Source organism: Phacochoerus africanus, chromosome 13 (assembly GCF_016906955.1).
Source record: "Phacochoerus africanus isolate WHEZ1 chromosome 13, ROS_Pafr_v1, whole genome shotgun sequence".
NCBI lineage: Eukaryota > Metazoa > Chordata > Mammalia > Artiodactyla > Suidae > Phacochoerus > Phacochoerus africanus.
The window spans coordinates 2,351,658-2,377,943 of record NC_062556.1 but is presented as its reverse complement, the minus strand read 5'-3'; the positions used below and the strand labels follow the sequence as shown (position 1 = coordinate 2,377,943).

Below are 26,286 nucleotides of genomic sequence, written 5' to 3'. Positions count from 1 at the left end.
GTTGATCTAGTCTAGTTGGGGTTTTGTGTTTTTTTTCTAGACGTTCTTTTTTAAAAAGAAATACGGGTTCACACTTCTTTACATGAAACCCTTGCATTCACATGTATTTCAAAATTTGGATTTTTAGAACACCTTTAATGAAAATTTAAATTACACTGTATTAATGTATTTAAGAAGACAGGTTTATGTAATGCATTTTAGAATACAGCCTACCTATAGGTGTCTATTCTAAATGAGGATAAATTCCTCGTCATGTTGGAGAACCCAGCTATAAACAACTTCTTTTGTAATGAATCCATGCAGTAAAGGAAACCGAAAAAAAAAAAAAAAATCGGATCTACACCCTTATTTAAAAGGTTCTATCCCTCCTACTTTCTCTCCGATTCTTTTTCTGGACACCACTTTCTCATCTGCGCCATTCTTCTGGACGTGTGTGTGTGGTGAGAACCAAGCTGAGGTGGAAACGCTCCCTGGGCGTCCTGGGTTGTGTCTACCTCGTCTGGGCTTGAAGACTTTCTGTTGTTCTTTTGCACAAACACGGTACAAGACAGTAAATATGACAACACTATTTACTGTGACAATCGGAATGTCACGGAAGGAAGGACAGTGCTTTTTAAAATCAGGACTTAACTAAGTGGAAGAGGCAAATACCGATTTATAGTCCAGGCACCAGCCCCCACCCCACCAGGAGCGTCATCTGCAGAGCTGAGTGTGCTCCTGACTGCTCAGGCCCAAGCGTCTTTGTATTTTGTAACCTCAAGTGTTCAGGACACTCTGAAGCCGGACACTGTTAAATGCACACAGCGTTAGAAATGAAGCTCTCGGTTCTGCAGAGGATGCGTCTGCAGTTGTGTGTGTGTCACCGTAGATCCTTTTTGCAAGTGCAGTGCTGCTGGCCCCACCCCGCCGTGTGCCCAGGGGAGAGCTTAGCGGAACCGCCAAAGCCCAAACCAAGCCAGGCCCCTGCTCTGTGCAGAGCGCATCTTCCAGAGTGTGGGGCTGGCCTCCCCCGGGCCTATGCCCGGTTTACACGACCGCGATGGTGACTGTGACGGGCCGATTCCCAGGAGCGTCGCCTGGTCCCCGGCCTGGCCTGTGAGGTCAGCACGCGGGCCGGGCAGCCACGAGGCCGCCTGCTCGGGGTGTGACGCTGGTGGGTGACAGACCCCAAGCAAGCGCCCGGCCGCCCGCGCAGGTGTCAGGTAGGTTGGTGATGCGCATGGAAAGAGACACGTCGCAAGTTTCTAGGTGAGAACCGATGCTGCCCCGCAGGCTCTCCATTCAGGGTCATTTCCACGTGACCCGGCCCATCTGAACCTTTCTGTCACCAGCAACGGGGGGAAACAGCACCAACCCTAAAGTTGTGAAGGTTAAAGAAAGTCAGATACTCAAAAACTTCAAAATCTGTGGAAAACGCAGGTTGATTTTTATTGCTCCTCGAATATACATAAAGAACGCAGGAGGGGTTTTGTGTAATTTATCCCGAGGCCCCGCTGAAAATCACATCAACCTCCAGGTCCCTTTAAACCCGGAGATCTCCCGCGACCCACGCGTTCTGCATAAAAACGAGGACAGCACTCAGAGGTGTGAGGGACGCCGTGGAAAGGCTCGCGACCCTGGGGACACGCGCGCAGGACAGGTGCCCTTCCTCCCGAGGGAGACCCCGTGGCTGGACGCCGGGCGTGCGTCCACACCACCGCAGAGGGCTTCCCTGGAGGCCGCCGCGGCCCAGTGGCAAAGCTGGGGAGCTTCCGAGGGCAAAACCCCTCCGCCTGGTGGGACAGACGCACCGTCGGCGGTGTCCACGACGACCCGCCCCGCCGCGATCCGGGCATCGGATGGAACAGGGTGAGGGCACCCACCGCGTGCCGGCTGAGCTTCCACCCCGGTCCCGGAGCGCCCCCAGCGAAGCCGCCGCCCGACCTCGAGCTCCCGAGGGGGCGCCGCTCACAGACAGACGCCGCTGTTCTCGTGGCACGTGGTGCCCGCGGCCGCCGCCGCCAGGTAGAGCCTCCCATCTGCACACGCGCAGACTTCGTAGAGGCCCTGCGAGCTGCCGGGGCCCTGCGTCCCCTGGGCCACCCTGGGTAAACACACGGTCTCAGCATCAAGGACGAGCTGCGTGGGAGAAAACGGGAGATGCGGCGTCAGGGCTCCCCAGGCCACCCGCAGGCCCGCCGCCGCCCAAAGGACGTGCAGGCCCGGCTCTCCTGAGGTCCCCGCTCCGACGGGGCGGCCCCCGCGCGTGGCTCGGGCAGGGGGTGACGCAGCCCAGGTCACCGGAGGGAGGCCGTTTCCTCCTCTCGCCCACTGGGCTCCCTGCGGCGGGAAGAGGTGCAAGGCGACAGCCCTACGGAGGCCTTTCCCCGTCATTTCAGACAAGGCCCATCATTCTTTTGCAGATTCCCGTTCATCCTGTGATCCACCTTGACCTGAAGCTTCGCCCCGTCAGGCTAAAGAACAAGCCGCAGAAGTAGATGCAGCTTGTCCTTTGAATCTGTGAATGCCGGGATTTCTCCCAATTTTCCTGGGCAAGGCGATTCACGCTAACAGCTATCAAGCATTTCCCTGACTCTGAAAACATCTGAAAAAAAAATAAACCCTCTGAAACGCTGCTGCCTTCTGTTAGACGCAGGAAAGCAGGTGACACACAGGCTAAAGCAACTACCGTAAGAGGAAAGTCCCTGGGCGTTTCCGTCCCTGCAAAGGTTGAGTGGAGCGGAAATGCGAACACGCGGCCCCAGAGGGAGATGTGGAAATCTCTCTGACACCCTGAGGAAGTACGTGTCCAGGCTCTGAACCACCCGAGCGCCCGACGCCTCGATGTCAGGGGCGGCTCCGCGGCCTCCGCGCCAACAAGGCTGGTTCTCCTCTACTTTGCAACTCTCCTCCTGGCGCTGCAGCTGGTACCCCCTCTGCTGGGGAAGCAGTGGGGGGGGGACGGGGCCCGTGCACGACGGCAGGCTTCGCCCTGCGGTCTGGGACGATGCCAGAGCGGGAACTCAAATGGGTGTGGCTTTTTAAAAAGCGGATCCTAAGAGGCCCAGCGTTTTGGATTCTGTCCACGTCTGTCCTTTTCCCTAGCTCAGCTTTTCTTCTCTTTCGGGGTAACTGTTGTTTTTTTTCTAGTTACTTTCCCTGTTCTGGCAAACCCTGGCCCCCGGCGGTCCACATACTGCTTCCTGTTCATCTTCACTTGCCTTTTGTGGAGAAGGTTCTGTGGGAAACCAGACATTCCTTCACTCTGAACTATGTCCAGTAATAGGGGCCTCACCTTCAATTGTGGGGCAGGCTGAGTGCTACTTGCAAAAATGACACCTAACTCATGAAAACAAGTAATATTACTTCAAAATTAAAATCGGTATGGATTTTTTCCAGGTGATACATTTTCAGTACGTAGTGACATGATTTAGTAATAAGATTCCAAAATTCTTTTTTTGTTTGTTTGTTTAATTATTCCTTTATTGCCTGAGCTGTTTTTGCATTTGGAGATTCCAAAATACTTTTTTTTTTTTTGTCTTTTCGCTGTTTCTAGGGCCGCTCCCGTGGCATATGGAGGTTCCCAGGTTAGGGGTGGAATCAGAGCTGTAGCCCCCGGCCTACGCCAGAGCCACAGCAACTCGGGATCTGAGCCGCGTCTGCGACCTGCACCACAGCTCACAGCAACGCCGGATCCTTAACCCACTGAGCAAGGCCAGGGATCGAACCCGCAACCTCATGGTTCCTAGTCGGATTCGTTAACCACTGTGCCATGATGGGAACTCCATGGAGATTCCAAAATTCTTGATTTCCACTTTTGCATTTATCTGCTCCAGACATCAAAACTTTTTTTTGGCTGCTCCTGCAGCATACAGAAATTATTGGGCCAGGGATTGAACCTGTGCCACAGCAGTGACAACACTAGATCCCTAACCCACTGAGCCACCAGGGAACTCCCAAGTTTTTCTTTTTAAAATTTCTAGGTTACAGCCTGCAGGGGCTTCCGGATGATACTTGTGCCCACCAGCAGGCTGCCCTTAGGTGGGTCCTGCCCTCTTGGGAGCTGCTCCTTGGGCTCCATCTGCTGCCCCTAACATACCTGCTAATACTCAATTAATATAATTCCATAGTTACCGTCCCGCATGGAGTTCTCATAAGCCTGTGACAGAGCTGAGTAAATGCTGTTTTCCCACTTGACAAGTGAGGAGAGAGGCCCAGAGAGGCCTGTTCACTCCCCTGAATTCCAGCAGGCAGGTGGCAGGCTGGGCTGGCACTAGGAGGAGCCATAGTGAGTAGCCTGCGCTCTGCAGCCCACGAGACCATGGCTCGTGCCACTGATGTTTTATTTCTGGACTTGAGGTGCCAGGTTTTCATTACTGGAGCTCTGATCTTTCTTTCTTTCTTTTCTTTTTTCTTTCTTTCTTTATTTTTTTTTTGCTTTTTTTTTTTTTTTTTTTTTTGCTTTTTAGGGCCTCACGTGCAACATATGGAGGTTCCCAGGCTAGGGGTCGAATTGAAGCTACAGCTGCCGGCCTATGCCACAGCCGCAGCAATGCCAGATCCTTAACCCACTGAGTGAGGCCAGGGGTGGAACCTGCGTCCTCATGGATGCTAGTCAGATTCGCTAACTGCTGAGGCACAACTGGAACTCCTTCTTTTGCTTTTTAGGGCTGCACCTGTGGCATATGGAGGTTCCCAGGTTAGGGGTGGAATCAGAGCTACGGCTGCTGGCCTACACCACAGCTACAGCCACACCAGATCTGAACCTCACCTGCGACCTACACCACAGCCCACAGCAACGCTGGATCCTTAACCCACTGAGCCAGGCCAGGGATCGAACTCACAACCTCATGGATACTAGTCGGGTATCATTTCTGCTGAGCCACAATGGGAACTCCCTAGTTTTGTGAGTTTAATTCCCACTTGAGCAGAGCTGGGTGTGAGCACACCGGATGGCAGGTAGCAGGTAACCCCTACTGACAGCCCCACCGGGCGACACGGGACCACAACGCGATGGCAGAACAGGTACATCCTGCAAGCGCTGAGCCTCTAAGGTTATTCAGAGCTGAACACAACAAGACACTGACAGCACCAGCAGCACTCAAAGCAAGCGGCCTGGACCCACGAAGGGCTGCTTCGGCCGTTCTCGGCCCTTCCGTCCCCGAGAAGGGGTCCCTCCCTTCCTTTCCCGCTTTCTGCCCTAGGCCTCTCACGACGGACGCGTCTTCCCCAACTACCATCAGCTTCAGTGCGGAAGCCTCGGGGGCGTGAGGCCCCGCCCGCAGGCGCTCCGCCCGCTGAACTCACCGGCCCGGCGCTGCTGTGAAGAACGACGTCCATCTGGGAAAGGGCCGCCCCGCTCCCCGCGGGAGCGCGAACGCGAACGCCGTTTGGGGCATCCATGCTGAGGCTCCGCGTGGGGGACTCCAGTCTGAAATGGGCAAGACAGCAGGAAAGGACAGCTTAAAACCGCCGCTCTAGGACTCCCAGCCGGCGGCTGGGCACAGAAACAGCATCACTCGGGTGTACAGGAGCTTCATGCCTTGCTGAATGCCAAGGTCTGCCACATGACTCCTTGACAGAGGCAGAAATAAAGGGCAGAAGAGAACTGGAGTTCCCGGGTGGTCTAGCAGTTAAGGATCCAGTGAGGTCACTACAGCAGCTCAGGTCTCGGGTTTGGTCCCTGGCCTGGGAATTTGTACATATGCTGCAGACACGACCAAAAAAAGAGACTGAATTTCCCACTGACGAGACTCTGTGGAATTAGTGTCCTCTGAATACAGACAGAGACACGAGACAGCCCGTCCCCGCACCGCAGCTCCGGACGGCCTGGTGAAAGCCTGTACACGGCTCCAGAAGAAACAGTATTTGCGAAAACCTCCGCAAACCTATTCTTTCGGCAAAACACAAACTTCTTTGGGAAAAAGACAAACACGTTCATCTGCTACACGTTCACAAAACAGGATGTAACTTTGCCTTTTAGGTGCTGCTTGCATTTTGTTTGTTCTGTTTAATTCGGGAAGCTGACAGGGCAGATGCAGAGACCTCTTTCGGAAAAATGCTGAACTCATGAGCTGTGTGGCGTTGGCCTCGGCTGGCTGTGCCTTTGTGATGTCTGTCAGCATCTCCTCGTGATTTGGTCAAACACAGACACAGAACCATGAACCCAGGGAGCGGGAGAATTCTGCCTGGAAGAGACCGAATTCCCACCAGATGGCACAACGGGACCACTTGAAAGGGTTTGCAGCTGCTCCAACCCAGCTCATGCCCGAAGCTGAAAGGCCGACCCGCTTCACTGGGGGTCTGAAGATCACTGAGCAGGGCAGGACAGACACTGCCCGCGGCGGGCAGCAGGCAGAGGGCATGGGTTTGGGAGGAGAGACCTGCCTGATAAAGACTCCGCGTGAGAATCTGCTGCGTGCCCGACAGACTTAAGGCAGATGGACGGCTGCCTTAAGTGGCAGAGCTCTCATCTGCTTGCTGTGGAAAACAAAGCTTCATTTTCTTTAGTGCATCGCAGGAGGTACACGTGTGCCTGTCACACTTTTCACAGTTGTGCTTGGAGCGTGCGAAAACGCTGAGAGGTATCTGTGGGGTTTACTGGTCCAACGATGAGGGTGTTGGGGAAGCACTGGCAGCTCCCTGAGCCTGGCTGGCTGTCGGCCTGGACGGACGGATGGACGGAGGGAAGGGGTTGGGGGCAGGGGGAGGCGAGGAGGATGTGTGAGCCACGTGCCAAGGGCAGGACCGTTTCAGGGACCCTGGGGAAAGGGAGTCGGCCTCAAGGTCGCTTCCCAAAGCACGAACGACCCCCACAGGCCCCGTGACCAGCCGGCAACCACATTATAAATGACGCTGCAAGGAGAGCAACCTCTTTGCCTAATTCCAGTCCTTGAAGATGAGCTATCTTGGCTCAGCAGAGCTTTAGATGCACCGCAACCAAAAAGGCTGCGCCTGCAATGTTGTGAATTGCATCCCCACAGCCAGGTTCAACAGCAGCGGACACAGAAGGCCTCAAGGTCATGTGGGAAAATCAGCAGGAGCAGATGGAGAAACAGTAGAGAAAAGCCGCCGGGCGGTGGTGGTGGTTGGGGGGGGGGAGCTCGTCCTACCAGACACTGCAGTGCCTTCCGAAGCTCGCTGAGGCACCAGGCTGGCATGTGCCCCTGAACAGACAGCCTAACGGACAGCACACAAAGTGCAGAAATGGCTCCCCCTGCCCAGGGCGCTCTGACACCTGCTAAGGGCTGCATTTCCCATCGTACTGGCAGAGGTAGGTCTTTGCATACACAGTCTAACTGCTGGCACCTGGCTGCCCAGTTGGAAGAGAGAAAATTAGAGCCAGAAGTTGAACCTTGTCGCTCATACAAGAATAAACTCCACCCAGATCAGGGATCTACATGTCAAAGATTAAGCCGGACAAGAAATATGGCTGATGAGTTTCTCTTCCTGAAGGGCAAGTCTTTTAACGATGGCTTAATTCCAGACGTAATAAAAGAAATGAATACATTTCAGTATATAAACATTAAAAATGAAGACACAGACCAGCAAACAGGCCAATACTCGGAATATATAGTTTAATCCCTACAAATCCATTTAAAAAAGTAACTGAAGAAGCAAAGAGATGAGGAGTCAGTTCACAGAAGCAGCCGCCTTAACAGCAAAATAAAAATAGGAAAGATGCTTAACTACACCCGTCACCAGGGAAATGAAAAGCCACACAGCACAGTACCACGCACATCAGAACGAAAGAAGTCATCATCTCTGACGGCGCTAATACTGCCAAGAAGGGTAGGAAGACCACTCTTCCTGCGTGTGGAATCACACACGCGTGCAAGCGCTGGGAGGAGTGGTAAAGCGGAGTGGGTTCACATCTGAAACCCACACGTTCCCAAGCCCGGCAGACTCTGAAATGGAGCAGTGCTCTTCCCAGCCGCCCTAAAAGAATTTTGAAATACTGCGCACCCATCACACGTTTAAACATCTAAATCTGCAAACGATGTGACCGCGTCCATATTATAAACACTGTCATTCTGAGACAAAAAAAATCACCTTTTGTTTCTCAGGCCGCATGCATGGCATGTGGAAGTTCCCAGGGCAGGGAATGAACCCGCCCCTTGGCAGTGACCCCGAGTGCTGCAGAGACAACGCTGCATCCTTAACCTGCTGGGCCACAGCAGGAACTCCACAAAACATCACCTTTTAAAATGTATCTCATGGAATATAAAAATCACAGAGATTTGATACCTGCCAACTTTGGGCTTCAATCCAGTATTACAGTAAAGTTTTTTTTCCGGCTCAAGTTACCCACCTTCGGCCCCTGAGCTTCCTGCAGTTGGCTCCTCTGTCCTTTTGACACACCCTGTTTTTCCTAGGAATATCATGACATCATTTGATTTGATTTAATGATCTGCACGTTTGGGGGTGACTTGTTTAGCACTGCTTTTTTTTCCCTTTTTTTTTGGGGGGGGGCGTACCTACGACACATGGAAATTTCCATGCTAGGGGGTTGGATCAGAGCTGCAGCTGCCGGCCTATGTCACAGCCACGTCTGTGACCTACACCACAGTTCACAGCAACACCGGATCCTTAACCCACTGAGAGAGGCCAGGGATCGAACCCTCATCCTCACAGGCACGAGTCAGATTCGTTTCCGCTGTGGCACAAAGGGAATGATCAGCTGCCTTTTTTCTTTTTTTTAATGGTACCTGCATTGTTTTGATTCTGAGCACTTACCTACCAGCTACAAGGCACTCGAAATTCATCCACGTCCCCTCCCCAGTCCTAGAAGGAGCCACGGATTTCTCCAAGGAATCCGGATTCCTTTGTTGGAGAAAGGGATGGGAAACGAAGTTCTGGCTGCCACTGGTTTTATTTTCATTACTTGAGCTCTCATGTCCAGAATGTCTGGTTTCCAAACCTGCTGTTTTCATCTCATCTTTGCTTTACCTGGGCATTCAAGTTTTTTTTTTTTTTTCCTCTCTGAGCATTTTGTTCATATCTATTTTAAAATCTCTTCACTTTGTTCAACTACTTGGAGGGGTGGCTAGTTCTCTCCATGGCAGTTCAATTCCTTGTCTGTCTGCCTTTTTCTTCTCCTCAGGAAGCGTTGTTTTCCATTGGCGTTTTTATGTCAGAGTTAACTGGTTAATTTTTCTCCAATGTAGTTTCTTTTTTTAATTCTCCTATCAGTTTTGTAAACTCGCTGCCATTTGGAGCGTTAGTTTTCCAGCTTAGGGCTCCTACACAAGGAGGGAGGGCGGATCTCATCGTCCTACGTTGGCCAACCAAGCACTTGAGGTTCATGGTTCCTCCTGGGTAACTTTACAGCCCACGGCGCAGCCAGCCATCCTTCCTGCAGTGAGCAAACTCAAATACTTGATTCCTGGAGGCCAAGACTTACGAGATATCTTAGTTCAGGCATTTAAAACACACAAAGCTGTAGCTTGGAATCTGAGTCCCGTAATATCTTCAAGTTCCCGCCCCTAATCTCTCCAGAGCCTGGCTTCTCCATGAGTCCCCCGACTTGGCTTCTGCTCTGTCCATCAATTTCCTCTTTATTACCGGGACCCGGGAATGAGCTTTTCTTGGTTTCTACTTGGGCACTATTGACAAGCTCTTCTTAAGCAAACCATTATTTGTGAGTCTTTGCAACGGGTGCAGGTGTCTCCCCCGCTGCTCACTGTGCTTATGTAATGAACATACACACCTACCACTGACTGCGTGCCGGGCACTGGTCCCGGACAGTGGCAAGTAATCGCCACCCCTCCCTGCGGGACTGCCGAGATCTGCAGTCTACCTACCACGTTCACGTCTACTGAGTCCTGACGTTTCAGTTCCAACGCTGCCTCTTCTGTGGTACCACCTCAGAAGGCTACCCCGAGAAAAGCTCACGCCCTTTCTCCTATGCCTCACTGTCACGGGTACCCGCGTCATAGCCATGAACTGCGTCGCTCTAACCTGTCTGCGAGATTCTTTTCCCAACAGACTTTAAACTCCCTGAGGTCAGGGACCATGCCTCTTACTACCATAGAAACAGCATCTGTTACAGATTCTGGACCAGAAATATGCTTAATACATTTGTGCTGAATTTTAAAAAAAGACTGGATTGTATCACGTAGGAATGAGAAGTAGCCTGAAAACAGCGTATCATAGTCCATACTTTTCTTAAAGATGATTTGCCAAAAGAAATGTAAATCTGGCTTAAATACAGGTTCATTATACTCTTTCTCAAACAAAATAATAATTCTTACCCTTTTGTGACCATTTGAGCAAATACCAACATTTAAATTGTGATATTTAAACATGCGTATTTCAGACATCTTTGGATAAATGCCTTGTGACTTGAATCCAACAAAAATCCATGTTAAAAGTTTGCATAGACCAATTAAGATAATCTAGAATTGTTTTCATTTTACTCAGGCCAGGAATTACAATGCTACTGGACCCAGAAATAAAAATGGAAAGACAGTTCATGGCAAGAATTACAGAATATGACTCTCACGCACTCCACCACTGGACTCTGGTAGTGAACCAAAGAATACGTTGGAGTTCCCACTGTGGCTTAGCAGGTTAAGAACCTGACCTGGTGTCTGTAAGGATGTGGTTTGATCCCAGGCCTCACTCAGTGGGTTAAGGATCTGGTGTTGCCACAAGCTGTGGCGTAGGTCACAGACGTGGCTCAGATCTGATGTTGCTGTGGCTGTGGTGTAGGCCTGCAGCTGTAGCTCTGATCTGACCCATAGCCTGGGAGGTTCCATATCCTGCAAGTGTGGCTGTAAAAAGAAAAAAAAAAAAGAAGAAATCACTGAATGCTACCCTTGGGTGGTGGAGAGAGGGAACAGAGTGTACACAGGCTTTGGAGTCAGGGCTGAAGTTATCAGTTGCCTATGTTTTTTTGTGTCTTAGATGTGCTGTGGTCTAGATCTAGATTCTCTCTCATAAGACGGGGCAAGAGGTGATTAAATGAGATAAATTCTGTGACCCACAGAGCACAGTTCCTGACAGTTGAAGGCATTTAAAATGTGAGTTCATCCCTTCTATCCAATCACACTCAAGCAATTCCTTACAATTTTTCAGTCACTTTGGCTTTAACACTTGGGTTACATAATCCCTCTTGAGCACCACCTTTTAGAAGCCAGAGGATACTCCTCTGACATTTATCATCATTTTATTAAGGTCCTGCTGTAGAAGCCAGCAGATTTATTTCTTAATGAGAAAATACAAGATGAATTGTTTAATTTCAAAATCTATAATTTTAAAATGACATTCATTGCAGAGTGGCTTGACATTGCTACAATTTACATTATTTTTGCAATTCCAAAATGGTTTTAATGGGATTATTTTTTAAAGAGATTGAACCATTTTTCTCTCCTAGGAAAATAAAGTGGTTCTTTTTCCCTAACTACAATAATTCTGTACTAATCATCTTATGATCCTTTATCAAAACTAATGAAGCTGTTTTAATTACAGTCACCATCTATGTATATGCTGCAAATGTTCTCTACGTGGGTAAGAGGAGCTGAACCTCCACTCGCTTTTGATTAGTATTTAATTAGACATTAAAGATAAATGTTGAATTTCCTCACTCCAATTCCATTTAGTATAAATACCTACTTGGTATTATGATAATAAAAATGATTATTTGTATACAATGTTACAAAAAATTTTCATTTTAATAGCTTATTAAATCTTTCCTAGAACCCTCTGAGATGTGTATTACTATCAGTATTTTATATGTGAGAAAAACTAGTCTGAAAAGGTGAGTCTGACCAAGCCCACCAGGCTTGGATTCCTGGATAGCTGGGACTCCTACTGTATGCTGTCTCCCCTATTAGACAGAACTATTGGAATATGTTAATTGTCTCGAATAGCTTTCAAGTCCACATTCTAAATGTGAGTTTTGGTGATCTCTTCAAGACACTTAAAAAATAGTCTTTGTTATAAAATACAAATATACTACTGGAATAAAGAGTTACAGAAGTCAACAACACCAGTAGCCTGCGAAGAGAAATACACACAGGCGCACAGAGACTCTGTATAAAAGATAAACTTCTATGAGGAACTGGGTGATTTTATCAACTCTGATACTTGGTGAAGATAAACCGCAGGTTGAGGATATGGTGCCAGTCACAAAAGGACAGATACTGCATGGCGCCACTTAAATGAGGCACCGGCGCAGGCAGTTTCACAGAGGCAGCAAGCAGGATGGGGGTTTTCAGCTGGTGGTTAAGGGGCAGAGTTGCAGTTTTGCAAAATGTCTGCAGACGGAGGGTGGTGATGGTGGTGGCTGCCCAACAATGCCCGTGCCCAGGGGGGTCCGGGTGACAGGCAGAGGGGGGCAGGGAGGAAGAGAAAGAATCTAGGTCACCGCGGAGAGCCCAGCGGGAGGGGGAATCTAGGTCACAGGCTGAGAGCCCTGAGGAACGTTCTGGACTTTCCTGGGGCTGACGTGCTGATGCGGCATCCGTGCAACCGGAAAGCAGCTGCCTTTAGCCCAGGCCCTCGGATTTCCTGCAGGCGGGAGGAGCCTGCTGGACCAGACAGGGCTGAACCGGAGGGGCGCCGGGTCGGGGACGAGGCCTGTGCTCAGAGACGGCAGGACCGTCGTCCAGCAGGACCCTCGCCGCCTTCGGATCCTGGTCAGAAGCGACTTGCCTGAGCGGAACGCCATCGGGGTAAAGACCGCGAGTGGAAGTAGGAAGGATTTGGTAAGAGGCGCCCACGTGTTGCCGCCGCCCATGTCCAGGGATCTTCCGTAAGGGGGTCTCTTCGACTGGAACAAAATTCTTACCTGAGGTCCTGGAAGGGGTCAGGTCTCACGAGGGGTGTCTCCACTGAATGTTCAAAAAGAGCCCCTTCAGGCCCTAAACACGAAGCAAAGACGCAGCGTTTTACAAAAGTTAAGGGAACGGCAGCCAACAAATTGAGCATCTACACGGCACAGCACAGGACCCGTAGGTTCTGATGGCTGCTGAGTTTGTACAGAGGTTTCAGTTACAAGGAAGAAAAAAAAGCACAACGTCTTTCCTCTTTTTCCAAGTATATCACCATTTCATAGGTTCCTATCAACACAACATGATGTTTAAAGCAGTTACAAATACCTAGGCTTATGTGAAAGCTAGAAAACAATTTGGGAGCAGCGGATATAAACTACTATATGCAAAATAAACAAGGTCCTCCTGTATAGCTCAGGGAACTAGATGCAACATCCTGTAATAAACCACGCTGGGAAAGAACAAGAAAACATACAAACATATATATTTATAAAAACGGAGTCACCTTCTTAGCCTTGCCAGAAACGAAAACATCGTAAATCCACTATAGTTCAATTAAAAAATTAAAGCGAGAAAGCAATGTCAGCCTTCAAATTGAAAGAAAGCAATTTGGGTTGAAAACTGCCTACGTCTATACATTCTAGGTAACAGTAATTTGATTCATTCTCCAGATTTTATGTACAAAAATTTCATTGTGTATCATTTGTTTCCTAGAGCACATCAGGAAATTTTCAGAAAAATTACAATTTTAAATACTTAAAACTGACTTTCTAATTTCTAGGAATCAGCAGTTTCCAGCTGACTCATCGTCTGAGAACCCAGTTATACACAAGGTGCTGTGGCTGTGGGCTGAGGTGCCGAGATGCTCAGATCAAAATGAAGGGCTCTCTGATACATCCTAACTTGTTTTACGCAGAGCAGCACAAGGCAGGTACGATTATCTTCCCATTTTACAGAGGGGGAAACTGAGGAATAGAAAAAATTAATTAACTTGCGTAGTTACACAGCCAAGTGGCAGGGCTGTGCTTTGCATTCAAAGCCCACACTCTTAAACTGTGTGCAGTGGGATGATTCACACAGAAAGGCTCATCATGACTTTCGAGGTCCTTCCGCCTGGCCTGCATTCCCCGGGGCGGCCTTAGGCCTCAGCCCATCTTAAGCCACACCCCCGTCCTGGCCCCATCTCTGCTTTCGGCCACCCCTGACTTAGGCCCCACCCCCGCACTGGCCTTGGATTTCCTGCAGGCGGGAGGAGCCTGCTGGACCACACAGGGCTGAACTGGAGGGGCGCCGGGTCGGGGACGAGGCCTGTGGCTCAGAGACGGCAGTTCTGCAAACCTACAGGATAATGGTGACCATGACGGGGAGTAAGGCCCTCCTAAGCACTGGCGCTGCGACAATACCCTGTGCCAATCAAATGCGAAAGCACCATGTTTGGTTTGCCTGAAGTGCACACGTTTTCCACACCGTCTGGTGTGGCAGAGACTATAATGTCACAGGAACCTGTACGATTTTTGCATCCCTCTATCTTATTCCCTCCCCCTTACTTCTCCTGATTTGCAAAATATAAAAGAAACGGTAAAGAAAAATTGTATCTCAAGTTAGTTGTTAATAAGACAGGTAGAGACATGCTGAGTACGGTGGGTTCACTGAGCAGGTGACTAAAATCCGAAGGTGGCGAGGGTCCTGCTGGACGACGGTCCTGCCGCCTCTGAGCACAGGCCTCGTCCCCGACCCGGCGCCCCTCCGGTTCAGCCCTGTCTGGTCCAGCAGGCTCCTCCCGCCTGCAGGAAATCCGAGGGCCTGGGCTAAAGGCAGCTGCTTTCTGGTTGCACGGATGCCACGTCAGCACGTCAGCCCCAGAAAAGTCCAGAATGTTCTGTACTGATGGCTGGAAGCTGCTAAGAGAGTAAACCTTCAAAGTTCTTATCACAAGAAGAAAAACTAGTACGTGTGTGCGGCGACGGACATTACCTGGACTTAGTGAGGTCATCGTGTCACGATACATGCAAATATGGAGTATGCTGTACACCTGAAACTAATACGGTATGGTGATTATTCCCTAATTTAAACAAATAAGAGTTCCTACGTACCAGTCACTCGAAGCTTGTCTGCACCGACCACAGCTTCCCTTTCATCAACGGTAAACAGGGGCCTGCCATCCCTGGAGTTGATGTGAAAGTGCTGACTCTGGATCTCTACCATTTGGGGACCTGAAGAATTAATTAGAACAGTTTCTTATAACAAAGCCTTTACCCTATGTGGTGTTCAAAGCTCTATTTTTACACACGCCCTGTCACCCAGCACTACCGAATCCCTAAATATTTAGGATGTGTTACCCACATTGTTGACTCTATGATTGCCTTTTTAGTCCTAAGCTTAAATCTATTATATAATTAAAAGTAATTGAGGTCACACATGTTAATCTATACCACCATATGCATGAATACATTATTTAAAAGTTAGTGGCTTTTGGGAGTTCCCGTCGTGGCGCAGTGGTTGACGAATCCGATGAGGAACCAGGAGGTTGCGGGTTCGGTCCCTGCCCTTGCTCAGTGGGTTAAGGATCCGGCGCTGCCGTGAGCTGGGGTGTAGGTTGCAGACGCGGCTCGGATCCCGCGTTGCTGTGGCTCTGGCGTAGGCCGGTGGCTACAGCTCCGATTCGACCCCTAGCCTGGGAACCTCCATATGCCGCGGGAGCGGCCCAAGAAATACCAAAAAGACAAAAAAAAGCCAAAAAACAGAAAAAAGTTAGTGGCTTTTAAAACTTGCCATAGACAGTATAATTCTTCTAGCCAGACTACTTAAGCTGCGAGTGCTATGAGTATTAGCCAACGGAGGGCTTTGTATCCTGAAGCGTGAGGCCATCTTCCGAGCGGCTCACTTTAACGGCCCACGTGAACACCCTGGGTCACACTGCAGTTGTCACCTCCGCCCTGAGCCTCGCCTCCTTCCGCGTGGAGAGAAGCGACACCCACAGGGAGGCACAGCCCTGGGTCTGCTCCCCCGTCACTGGAGGCTGCTCCGCCTTCTTCCCATTCCGGGGCCGGGGGCGTGGCTTTCTCTCCCAGCTCACTCCCTGCCTTCCGGAGCACGACTACGCAGCAAGCGTTTCACACGTGCTTCTATGTGCCAGGCAGCGGGGACACGTACCTTCGGCAAGTGCAGTCTTGTTCACCTTCCCTCACTGGTGCACTTGGGCATCCGTGAGTGTGTGTTTCTCAATCTCCCTGTGCTCCCCGCCCTCGCAACCCTGGCGGGACAACGGCCCAAAGTGTCTGGAACACACGGTTCAGCGTCTGCTTGAGGAACTACAAGTGTCCCTTCATTCTTTTGGGAGCGCACATCTTCTTTTCCAGAAAAGTAGGTTTCCTGGGAGATGACTACTTAATAGTCTCTGGGTATGTGTCCCCGTGCCCCTCCCTGTACCCACTCAGGTTGACGGGCACCTGCTGGAAAGCAGAGAGAAGCTTCTCAAGGAGCGCAGTCATCAGTTTCAGACCCGGCCACCAACGTGCCTGTGTCATTCCAGTAGTTTGTACCTCAAAACCATCCCAAGATTATTCATTCATTCATATGTGTGTGTCTATGTTATAAAGTCAAACTCATCTTTCCTCTATGTGTTATCTCCTCTTAAGCTTTATTTTTTATTAAAATTTTTATTAAATTTTTTCTATTAAAGTACAGTTGATTTATAGCAAAGTGACCCAGTCATACATATCATATATATACACTCCTTTTTTCATTGTCATCCTCCACCATGTTCTATCCCAAGTGCTTGGATAGAGGTCCCTGGGCTGTACAGCAGGACCTCACTGCTTGTCCGTTCTAAAGGTAATAGTTTGCATCCACTAACCCCAAACTCCCAGTTCATCTCGCTCCCTTCTCTCCCCCTTGGCAGCTGGGCAGCTACAAGTCTGTTCTCCTTGTCTCTAAGTCTGTGTCTGTTCTGCATATAGGTTCATTTGTGCCGTCTATGAGATTCCAGATAGAAGTGATACCATATGGTGTTGGTCTTTCTCTTTCTGACTGACTTCACTCAGTATGACAGTCTCTAATTCCATCCATGTTGCTGTAAATGGCATTATTTTGTCCTTTTTATGGCTGAGTCGTATTCCATTGTGTATATGTACCACATCTTCTTAATCCAGTCATCTGTCGATGGACATTTGGGTTGTTTCCATGTCTAGGCTATTGTGAATAGTGCTGCAGTGAACATATGGGTGTAGGTATCCTCTTGAATTGTACGCCAAGGCATGGGACTGCCAGGTCATATGGCAGTTCCATATTTAGTTTTCTGAGGAACCTCCATTCTGTTTTCCATAGTCGTCGTACCAGTTTCCACTCCCACCAACAGTGAAGGAGGGCTCCCTTTTCCCCACACCCTCTTCGGCATTTGTTATTTGCAGACTTCCTAAGGATGGTCATTCTGACCAGCCTGAGGTTTTACCTCATTGTGGTTCTGATCTGCATTTCTCTAATACTTAGTGACATGGAGCATTTTTTCATTGGCCCGCTGGCCTTCTGTATGTCTTCTTTGGAGAAATGTCTACTTAGGTCTTCTGCTCATTTTTTGATTGGGTTGTTTTTTGTTGTTGTTGAGCTGCACGAGTTATCTGTATATTTTGGAGATTAAGTCCTCGTCAGTTGCACTGTTGCAACTATTTTCTCCCATTCTGTAGGTTGTCTTTTCATTTTTAAAAATGGCTTCCTTTGCTGTGTAAAAGCTTGAAGTTTAATTAGCTTCCATTGGTTTATTCTTGCTTTTATTTCTGTTGCCTCGGGAGACTGACCTAAGCAAACATTTGTCTGGTTGATGTCCAGAAAGGTCTTGCCTATGTTCTTCCTCAAGGAGTTTCATGGTGTCTTGCCTTATGTTTAAGTCTTAAGCCATTCTGACTTTATTCTTGTGCATGGCGTGAGGGCGTGTTCTGGTTTCACTGATTTACATGTAGCTGCCCAGTTTTCTCAGTACCACTTTTGTTGAAGGGACTGTTTCTTTTTTTCCCATTTTATATTCTTGCCTCCTTTGTCAAAGATTAACTGACCATAGGTGTCTGGGTTTGTTTCTGGGCTATTTTGTTCCAATGATCACACGCTTGTTTTTACACCAGTACCACACTGTCTTGTTTGCTGTAGCTTTGTAATACTGCCTGAGGTCTGGGACAGTTATACCTTCTGCTGGTTTTTTTTTCCCCCCTCAGGACTGCTCAGGATTTCCTCCTGCTTTGTTTTTTTCCTTCAGGATTGCTTTGGCAATTCTGGGTCTTTTAAGGTTCCATAAAAATTTTTGGATTGTTTTATGAAAAACGTCATGGATAATTTGATAGGGATTGCATTAAATCTGTAGATTGCTTTGGGCAGTATGGCCATTTTCACATATTAATTCTTCCAAGCCAGAAGCGTGGAATATCTTTCCATTTCTTTGAATCCTCTTTAGTTTCCCTGATTAATGTTTTATAGTTCTCAGTGTGTAAGTCTTTCACCTCCTTGGTCTGGTTTATCCCTAGGTATTTAATTTTGGGGGGTGTGATTTTAAAAGGTACGGTTTTTTTGATACTCATTTTCTAATATTTAATTGTTAGTATACAGAAATGAAACAGATTTCCAAAATATAATCTTCTATCCTGCTACTCTGCTGAATTTGTTGCTCAGTTGGAGTAGTTTTGTATATAGCCTCATATACAATATATACAGTATCACATCATCTGCATATAGTGACAACTGTACCTCTTCTCTTCCAATTTTTACCTTTTCTTTCTTTTGTTTGTCTGACTGCTGTGGCTAGGACTTCCGATACTATGTTGAATAAAGTGAGAGTGGCATCCTTGCCTTGTTCCAGATTTTAGTGGGAAGGCTTTCAGCTTTTCTCTACTGAGTATTAGCACATATAAAGCAAAAGTGAGGGGATGGAAAAAGATATTATTTCATGTGAATGGAAATGACAAGAAAGCAGGAGCTGCAATACTCCTATCAGACGAAACAGACTTTAAAATGAAGGCCATAAAGAAAGATAAAGAAGGACACTATTTAATGATAAAAGGATCACCTCAAAAAAGGATGTTACGCTTGTCAATATTTATGCCCCTAATATAGGAGCGCCCAAATACACACAACAAATACTAACAGACATAAAAGGAGAAATTGATAGGAATGCAGTAACTGTGAGAGACTTTAACACCCCACTCACATCAATGGACAGATCTTCCACACACAAACTCAATAAGGCAACAGAGATCCCAAACGACACAATAGAACAGTCAGACTTAGTTGATATTTTCAGGACATTACATCCAAAAAACCCAGAATATACATTCTTTTCAAGTGCACATGGAACATACTGAGGCACAAAATAACCTCAACAAATTTAAGAGTACAGAAATTATTTCAAGCATCTTCTATGACCACAGTGGCATGAAACTAGAAATCAACTATAGGAAAAAATGTGAAAAAACCTGACCACATGGAGACTAAACAACATGCTACTAAAAAAACGAGTCAACAAGGAAATCAAATAGGAAATTAAAAAACACCTTGAGACAAACAACAGTGAAAACACAAGTGTTCAAAATCCATGGGCTGCCACAAAACAATCAGATGGAAATTCACAGTGATACAGGCCTTCCTCAAAAACAAGAAAGATCTCAAATCAACAACCTAACCTACCACCTAAAGGAATAAGAAAAAGAAGAAGAAACAAAACCTAAAGTCAGCAGAAGAATGGAAATCATAAAGATCAGAAAGGACTCAATAAAATAGAGGTTAAAAAATAGACAAAAAATATCAATAAAACCAAGAGCTGGCTCTTTCAAAAGGTCCACAAAACTGACAAACCTCTGGCAAGACTCACCAAAAAGAAGAGAGAACCCAAATGAAGAAAATGAGTTGTGAAAAAGGAGAAATCTCAATGGATACTGCACAAATACAATAAACCATCAGAGATACTATGAACAATTATATGCCAACAAATGTGACAACACAGAATAAATGGGCAACTCTCTAGAGACATACAGCCCTCCAAAACTGAATCAAGAAGAAATAGATAATTTAAACAGAATGATCACCAGAAATGAAACTGAGTATGTTATAAAAACACGCCCAACAAACAAAAGTCCAGGACCAGACGGCTTCACAGGCGAATTTTACCAAACATACAAAGGAGAACTTACAACCATCCTTCTTAAACTTTTCCAAAACACTGAAGAATGAACGCCCCCAAAGACATTCCATGAAATGATTATAACCCCAATAATATCAAAGCCAGACAAAGCTACTAACAAAAAGAAAATTATGGGCTAGTATATTTGATGAATATAGATGCAAACATTCTCAACAAAATTTTAGCCAACTGACTCCGACACGTTAAAAAGGATCATACACCATAACCAAGTGGGATTCATCCCAAGTTCACAAGGATGATACAGCATACGCAAATCAGTGTAATACACCACATCAACAAAAGAAAAGTAAAAAAAGCCATGACCATCGCAACAGATGCGGAAAAAGCATCTGATAAAATCCATCAGCCATTCATGATAAAAACTCTGACCAAAGGGGTATAGAGGGAACATATTTCAACATCCTAAAAGCCATTTCTGACAAACCCACAGCAAACATAACACTCAATGGAGAAAAGCTGAAAGCCTTCCCACTAAAATCTGGAACAAGACAAGGATGCCCACTCTCCCACTTTTGTCCAACACAGTATTTTGTGATTGTTATCTGTATTTCTGCTCTTCTGAGTGTCCACCCAGACTCGGTTACTCTGTGATTCAGTGCCATTATTTACTGCTCTGGGTCGCTGATAAATCTTACATATTTATCATATGAATACTGATTTGCATTAAATGATGAATATCAAATTATTTGACTTTAAAATCAAGAGGAAAAACCTGGAGTAACTTATCCACTAAGAGCTCACTGTTTATCTCATCGGAAGCTCACTTAACAACTTGAGGAACCTAATTAAGTGAAAGGGGTTAAATTAAATGATATCATTCCATAAACACTGATGCAACATTCAACAAATGAGTTTAGCTGCATAATTTTCATGAGTAACAAAGCCACAAAGACCCTCAAAGAACATTCGGGAAAGGGAGTCTCTTCCATTCAAGATAAATATATTGTATGTTCTTCATGCTCAAAGCTCTGCACTGAGAGTTGAGGATACTGAAGTGAGTGTGAGGTTTAGCGTCCACGGAAAGATAAGGCATTGCACACTCGTCCCCTGGCAGTGAGATGACTGGGGCGCAGGCGGGGACAGTGTTGGGTGAGAACCCGGACAAGGAATTCATAGTCCTCCTCGGGGGTCAGGGATGGCAGCCTGGGGAAGAGGACGTCTGAGCTGACCTTGAGCAGAGAGCCTGCCCTTCCCGATGGAGAAAGGGCCAAACACTCCAGACAGAGGCGGTACCTGAGCAAAGGCTCATAGGTTAGTGAAATTCCGTCTCCATTTTATTAAAAAATATATAGATATTGAATGCCAATTTTCTTGACAAGACAATTTAAATAAGAAGTATATTTACTTTTTAGTTATAAAAATTTTTTAAAAAAATTTTAGAGTATAGTTGATTTACAATGTTGCGCCAATTTCTGCTATACAGCACAATGACCCAGACACACACACACACACACACACACACACACACACACACTCTTTTTCTCTTACTCTCTCCCATCGTGGTCTATCCCAAGAGACCGGATGTAGTTCCCTGTGCTGTCCTGCGCAGAGGACCTCACTGCTTATCCATTTTAAATAGAAGCGTTTGAATGTCACATTGAAATATGATTTCCACTTCCACAGAAACTGTTCTCCAGGTGATAAGAAGCCCGCCACAGGAATAATCATCTCTTCAAATAACTGCGTTTATAATTAAACCTTTCAACTGTCCATAATATTCCACTAGTCTTTCTAACCTACTTGGACACACATTAGAGCTGAACAAGCAACCCTCGTTTGCAGCAGAGTTCTTCAAGAAATATATCTCAAATACTTTCTTGGTGATTAAAAAAAAAAAAAAACCCCAGCTATTTGGTAAAATAATTTTGTGTTTGTCTTTTTACCATTTCTTGGGCCGCTCCCGCGGCATATGGAGGTTCCCAGGCTAAGGGTCAAATCGGAGCTGTAGCCACCAGCCTATGCCAGAGCCACAGCGACGAAGGATCTGAGCCACGTCTGCAGCCTACACCACAGCTCACGGCAACGCCAGATCGTTAACCCACTGAGCAAGGACAGGGACCGAACCCGCAACCTCATGGTTCCTAGTCGGATTCGTTAACCACTGCGCCACGACGGGAACTCCCTGATAAAATAAAATTTTTAATGACAGCCCTTGGTATAAACAAAGAGGGAAATAAATAAAAGACAAAGGAATAAATAGAGGAAGATTTTAGGATCTGATCAATTAAGTTTGTGAAATTGGCCTAACGGTTTTCTAGTGAAAGCACAATCCAGTTCCTGATTTACGGTATATGCCGCATTAAGAGCCCTCCATTATGGTACCTCCAAGACAGCATCATTGAAAAAGAAATGTCACCAACTCCCGCAAGAGAAGGAAAACATTCGTTCTACTGCTGTGGTTAAGATCCTTGACCCCCTGAGCGAGGCCAGGGATCGAACCCGAATCCTCATGGATACCAGTCAGGTTTGTTACCACTGAGCCACAATGGGAACTCCTAAAGTAATTCTAATGGCAAGCTTTTCTTAAAAAAAATAAATTCCTCGGGGACAAAAAAGGGAACCACATGCGCCGTAACTAGGACAGTTAGTGGCGTGCCCTGACGTAGGCCCGTCTGAGTAGAGCGAGAGTGGCGGACACACCTCCGACAGGGAATCAGGTCCTGGGGTGACTCTTGCCTCGTCTGTTCTACTAGCTGTGTGTTCTCGAGCACATCAGCCTTCCAGCACGCCCGTTTTTTCATCCTTGAAATTGGAGACAAACTTATCTCTAACTCCCTTGTGGGCTATAGGAAAACCCACATTTAGCCAAAACTCAAATGAGAAAATGAGTATTTGTATTAAATCATTTTTGTAAGTCTATACAAAGAATCTTTCCCTTTTGGAGCTCCTAAAAAATAATGACAGGAGTTCCCACTGTGCTACAGTGGGTTAAGAATTCGACTGTAGCAGCTCAGGTTGCGACAGAGGCATGGGTTTGATTCCTGGTCCGGTGCAGGGGGTTAAAGAAGCCAGCATGGTTGCAGCTGTGATTAGGTCATAACTACGGCTCATCTCTGGTCCCTGGCCTGGGAACTTCCGCATGCCATGGCCATTTAAAAAAAAAAAAATTACACACTCTTTAAATGCTATTAATTACTCGCCAGCATAGAGAAACTAGCGCATAGGTATTCAATACATGTTTGTTGAATGAATGACAAAAGATAGGCAAAACATCCCTGAAATACTTAAAAGCCACGGTTAAAGAATTTTAACAAATTTAATCGTAGCATTGTACTATACGATTCATCAAGAAGCTATGATTCAGTTTAACAGGTTTCACAAACGTGTACGTTGTGTGAACATAGATGTGCCCCAGAGCCACTGAGAAGTTCAAGGGACCGAGTGATCCAACGAGCTTCTAAGCAAAAGAGGAAAACAATTTATCATTCAGCATGAGTTCTAAAGATTCAATCGGAAGACAAAATACAGAACCCTCGTCTTAGCGTAAATAAAAGGAACCGCCAGTTACGACACGGAGGAAGTTTCCAGTATAACATGACTGTTCAGTAAAAACAGGCATGAAAAAGAGAGAGACCGGAAGGGCCATCCTGCCTCCTGGCTGCAGCCAATGTCCAGAGCGCAGATGCTGGAGAGAAGGGGTACACGTTCCCCTCGCCCGCTGTTTGCTCTTCTGTCTCTTCTCGCATCTCCGTGCTTCCTTTCTGACCCTTCTGCTCACAGGGCAGGCTGCCACGTGACCTCTCCCCCACGTGGCCGTGCTCTCCTGTCTCAGCTGAGCGGGTGGGTGCCCAGCTCACGCGAGCGCCCGTGGCTGAGCAGCTGCATCGGGCCCATGAGTGTGCTTTGCTGGGAGGTCGGTATTCGTGCAACTGAAGCCCACGCTGGTTGGTGTGGGGACCACGGCCACTCAGATGACGAACCAGAGTCCCGCAGAGTTAGGACTGGGGTAACCATGACGCTCGGGTGAAAATCACGGGCCAAGACCCACTGGGAAGGAGAGGAACGGGGCGGCGAGAGGGAGCGGCGTGGGGGATGAGGCTTCGGCTCAGCCCCGGGTCTGCGTCTGCGTGAGGCCGGCCACCGCTTTCCTGGCCCGGGCTCCGCGAGGGACTCCGCATCCTTCAAGCACCACTGCGTTTCCTCTACTGCCTGAACCGGTCCCCTCTCTCTTGGCATCCAGATAACGTCAATTAAAATACCTGAGGCTGCTCCCCCCGCCCTCCCCGCTCTTCTCTGTGGTCTCCATTTAGAAAATTCCTCCTTTGCGCATAAATACCTCTGCACCCTTTAGAACCGCCCCCCCTCCCCGCGTGTATCCACTCGGCACCCGGCCAGGGGACCACCCGCAGGACTCACCCGCCGTCAGCCTGCCCGTGACCTCTCCTTCCACCGTGCGGGCACTGAGAGTCACGTTCTGCGGGGACTGCAGAAGCAGAGGCGAGTCCTGCAAAGGGATTTACAAGGTTAGCTCCCACTGAGAACGGCCAGCGGGAACAAGGTCAAGGGCCGCGCTGGCCGGAGCGAGGGTGCATCTGGATTCTGCAAACATCTGAACCGTTACCACGCTCCCGGCCGCCAGGGACCGGGTTTCACTTGGGAGGCACTTCTGAATCTGATGCCAAATTTTCCCACTTTTTCTCTTATAGTGCCTGAATCTTTTTGCTAAGGCCTTTTCAAGACTTCCCGAAGGTTAAAATGATCCATCATTTCCCTCAAAAAAAATAAACTTTGTACATGAGTTTAGGGTTTATACAAAGTAATTTCTCCATTGAGCCTGTGATCTGATAAATTTCCAGCTAAAATTATTCTGAAAACTTGGATTATGTTGAGGGGGTAAATGCATTAACTGCTTTTACAAAATATAATGACCTCCTGGGTTTAGGGCACCTGTGTATACCGGTTACCACGTGCCAAGTCCACGTTCAAGGGGGAAGACCTGAGACAATCAAGGTTTAATCAGTGTTCTTCTCTTTTCCAAGAACTTAAAACTTTCATTTCTTATAATTTATGTCCAGGACAGGATACACTTGTAAAAGATAAATCAGAGAAGGGTTCGTGCTTCTAAAATAAATACCACGTTGTTTTCAAAATGCAAAGGCTTCTGATTTCAAAAGAGCTCTTAAAATTTGTTGGATGCCTACGTTTTGAGAGCTCTTTCCTGGAAGATAAAGTGGCTTTCTGAGCTCATAAGTGCTTTCTGCAGGATTGCCGTCTGAATGGGGTTTTGTTTTACAGAAGATTGCTGGCTCTTATGTAAACAGTTGTCTTCAAAGGGAATGCAGCAAGCTGGCTGCTGGATTCAGGAAGGTTCATGTCACCAGGAGGGAACCAAATATCTTCCCAAGTTGGGGGTGGGGGGGATAATGTGGTTTTTCAGAAGGAAAGTTTTAGGGGCCCTCTGGAGCTCCAGCTGGTCAGAAACTCTCCAGTTGGCTTTGTGGAAGCCGATGCATTTCTCAGGGTTGCACCTTTCAGCCGTGGTGTGACCTTACTGCTCCTTCTTGCATTGTTAGGAAACACTGTGTGATATAGGAGCTGGCAAAGGACAAGGATTTTTCCCATCCAGCCTCTCTTTTTAACCTGCTACATTCTGAACGAGGGAGCATCGTTCTTCACATACAGATGAGGAAGTTGAGCTCAGAGAGATTAAATTACAGCTCACACAAACCCACGGCCAGCAAGTGACAGTTCCGTGATGGGACCCAGGCTTCAGCTGCCAACTTCAGGCCCCTTTCGATCGCTCTCCCTGCAGGGAAGGGCTGGCCCAGGTCAGAGCTGGGAGGCCCCCTCCGAGGCCCACACAAAGGGAGCTGTCCCGGGAAACACTCTGCTTGTCTGATCCAAAGGCCACTCTCCAACCCTTTTCTTTTTCTGGCTTCCTCGGCAGGGGCTGGAAGAGCTAAGTGCTTCCTCAGCCTGCGCTGCACCGACTGAGGGAGCCCTGGGATGCAGCCCTGGTCAAGGAGACATATGCGGAAACTGCTGGGATGAGGCCGGAGTTCCAGGCAAGGCTTTGCTTTTCTGATGAAAGGGATGCAGGCGTTGACACTGCATGTTTTCCAGGCCCGTGCTCTGTGTGTGCCCCAGCAGACACCTAGTGACCATCGGGGAGGTGGGGCACAGGAGGAGGGCCAAGACACAGGATGGCCACAGCTGCCCCCTCCAGCTTCCTGATAATGCAGGACACCACACACTGCAGGATTTCAATGCTTTTACATCTATTGAGATGTGTTTTATAGGAGATCCCGCCGTGGTGCAGCGGAAATGATACCCAACTAGGAACCATGAGGTTTCGGGTTCAATGCCTGGCCTCATTCAGTGGGCTAAGGATCCTGCATTGCCATGAGCTGT

The 26,286-nt window shown here is 47.7% G+C and overlaps 1 protein-coding gene across 6 annotated transcripts in view; it reads right to left on the bottom strand.

The window, feature by feature from the left end:
- Positions 1-1,403: 1,403 nt before the first annotated feature.
- The window catches only part of SGCG (sarcoglycan gamma), a 64,849-nt gene continuing 39,966 nt past the window's right edge, over positions 1,404-26,286 (bottom strand). For 5 of the 6 annotated variants that reach the window (XM_047756081.1, XM_047756082.1, XM_047756085.1 and 2 more), the window contains 4 exons: positions 24,292-24,379; positions 14,849-14,968; positions 5,287-5,410; positions 1,404-2,118 (listed from right to left, as the gene is read on the bottom strand). In XM_047756081.1, coding sequence (XP_047612037.1) covers positions 1,506-2,118; positions 5,287-5,410; positions 14,849-14,968; positions 24,292-24,379 — 945 coding nt within the window. In that variant the 3' untranslated portion in view covers positions 1,404-1,505. Of the gene's footprint in view, positions 2,119-5,286; positions 5,411-12,772; positions 12,846-14,848; positions 14,969-24,291; positions 24,380-26,286 lie in introns of all 6 variants that reach the window. The other variant, XM_047756086.1, reaches the window with a different exon arrangement.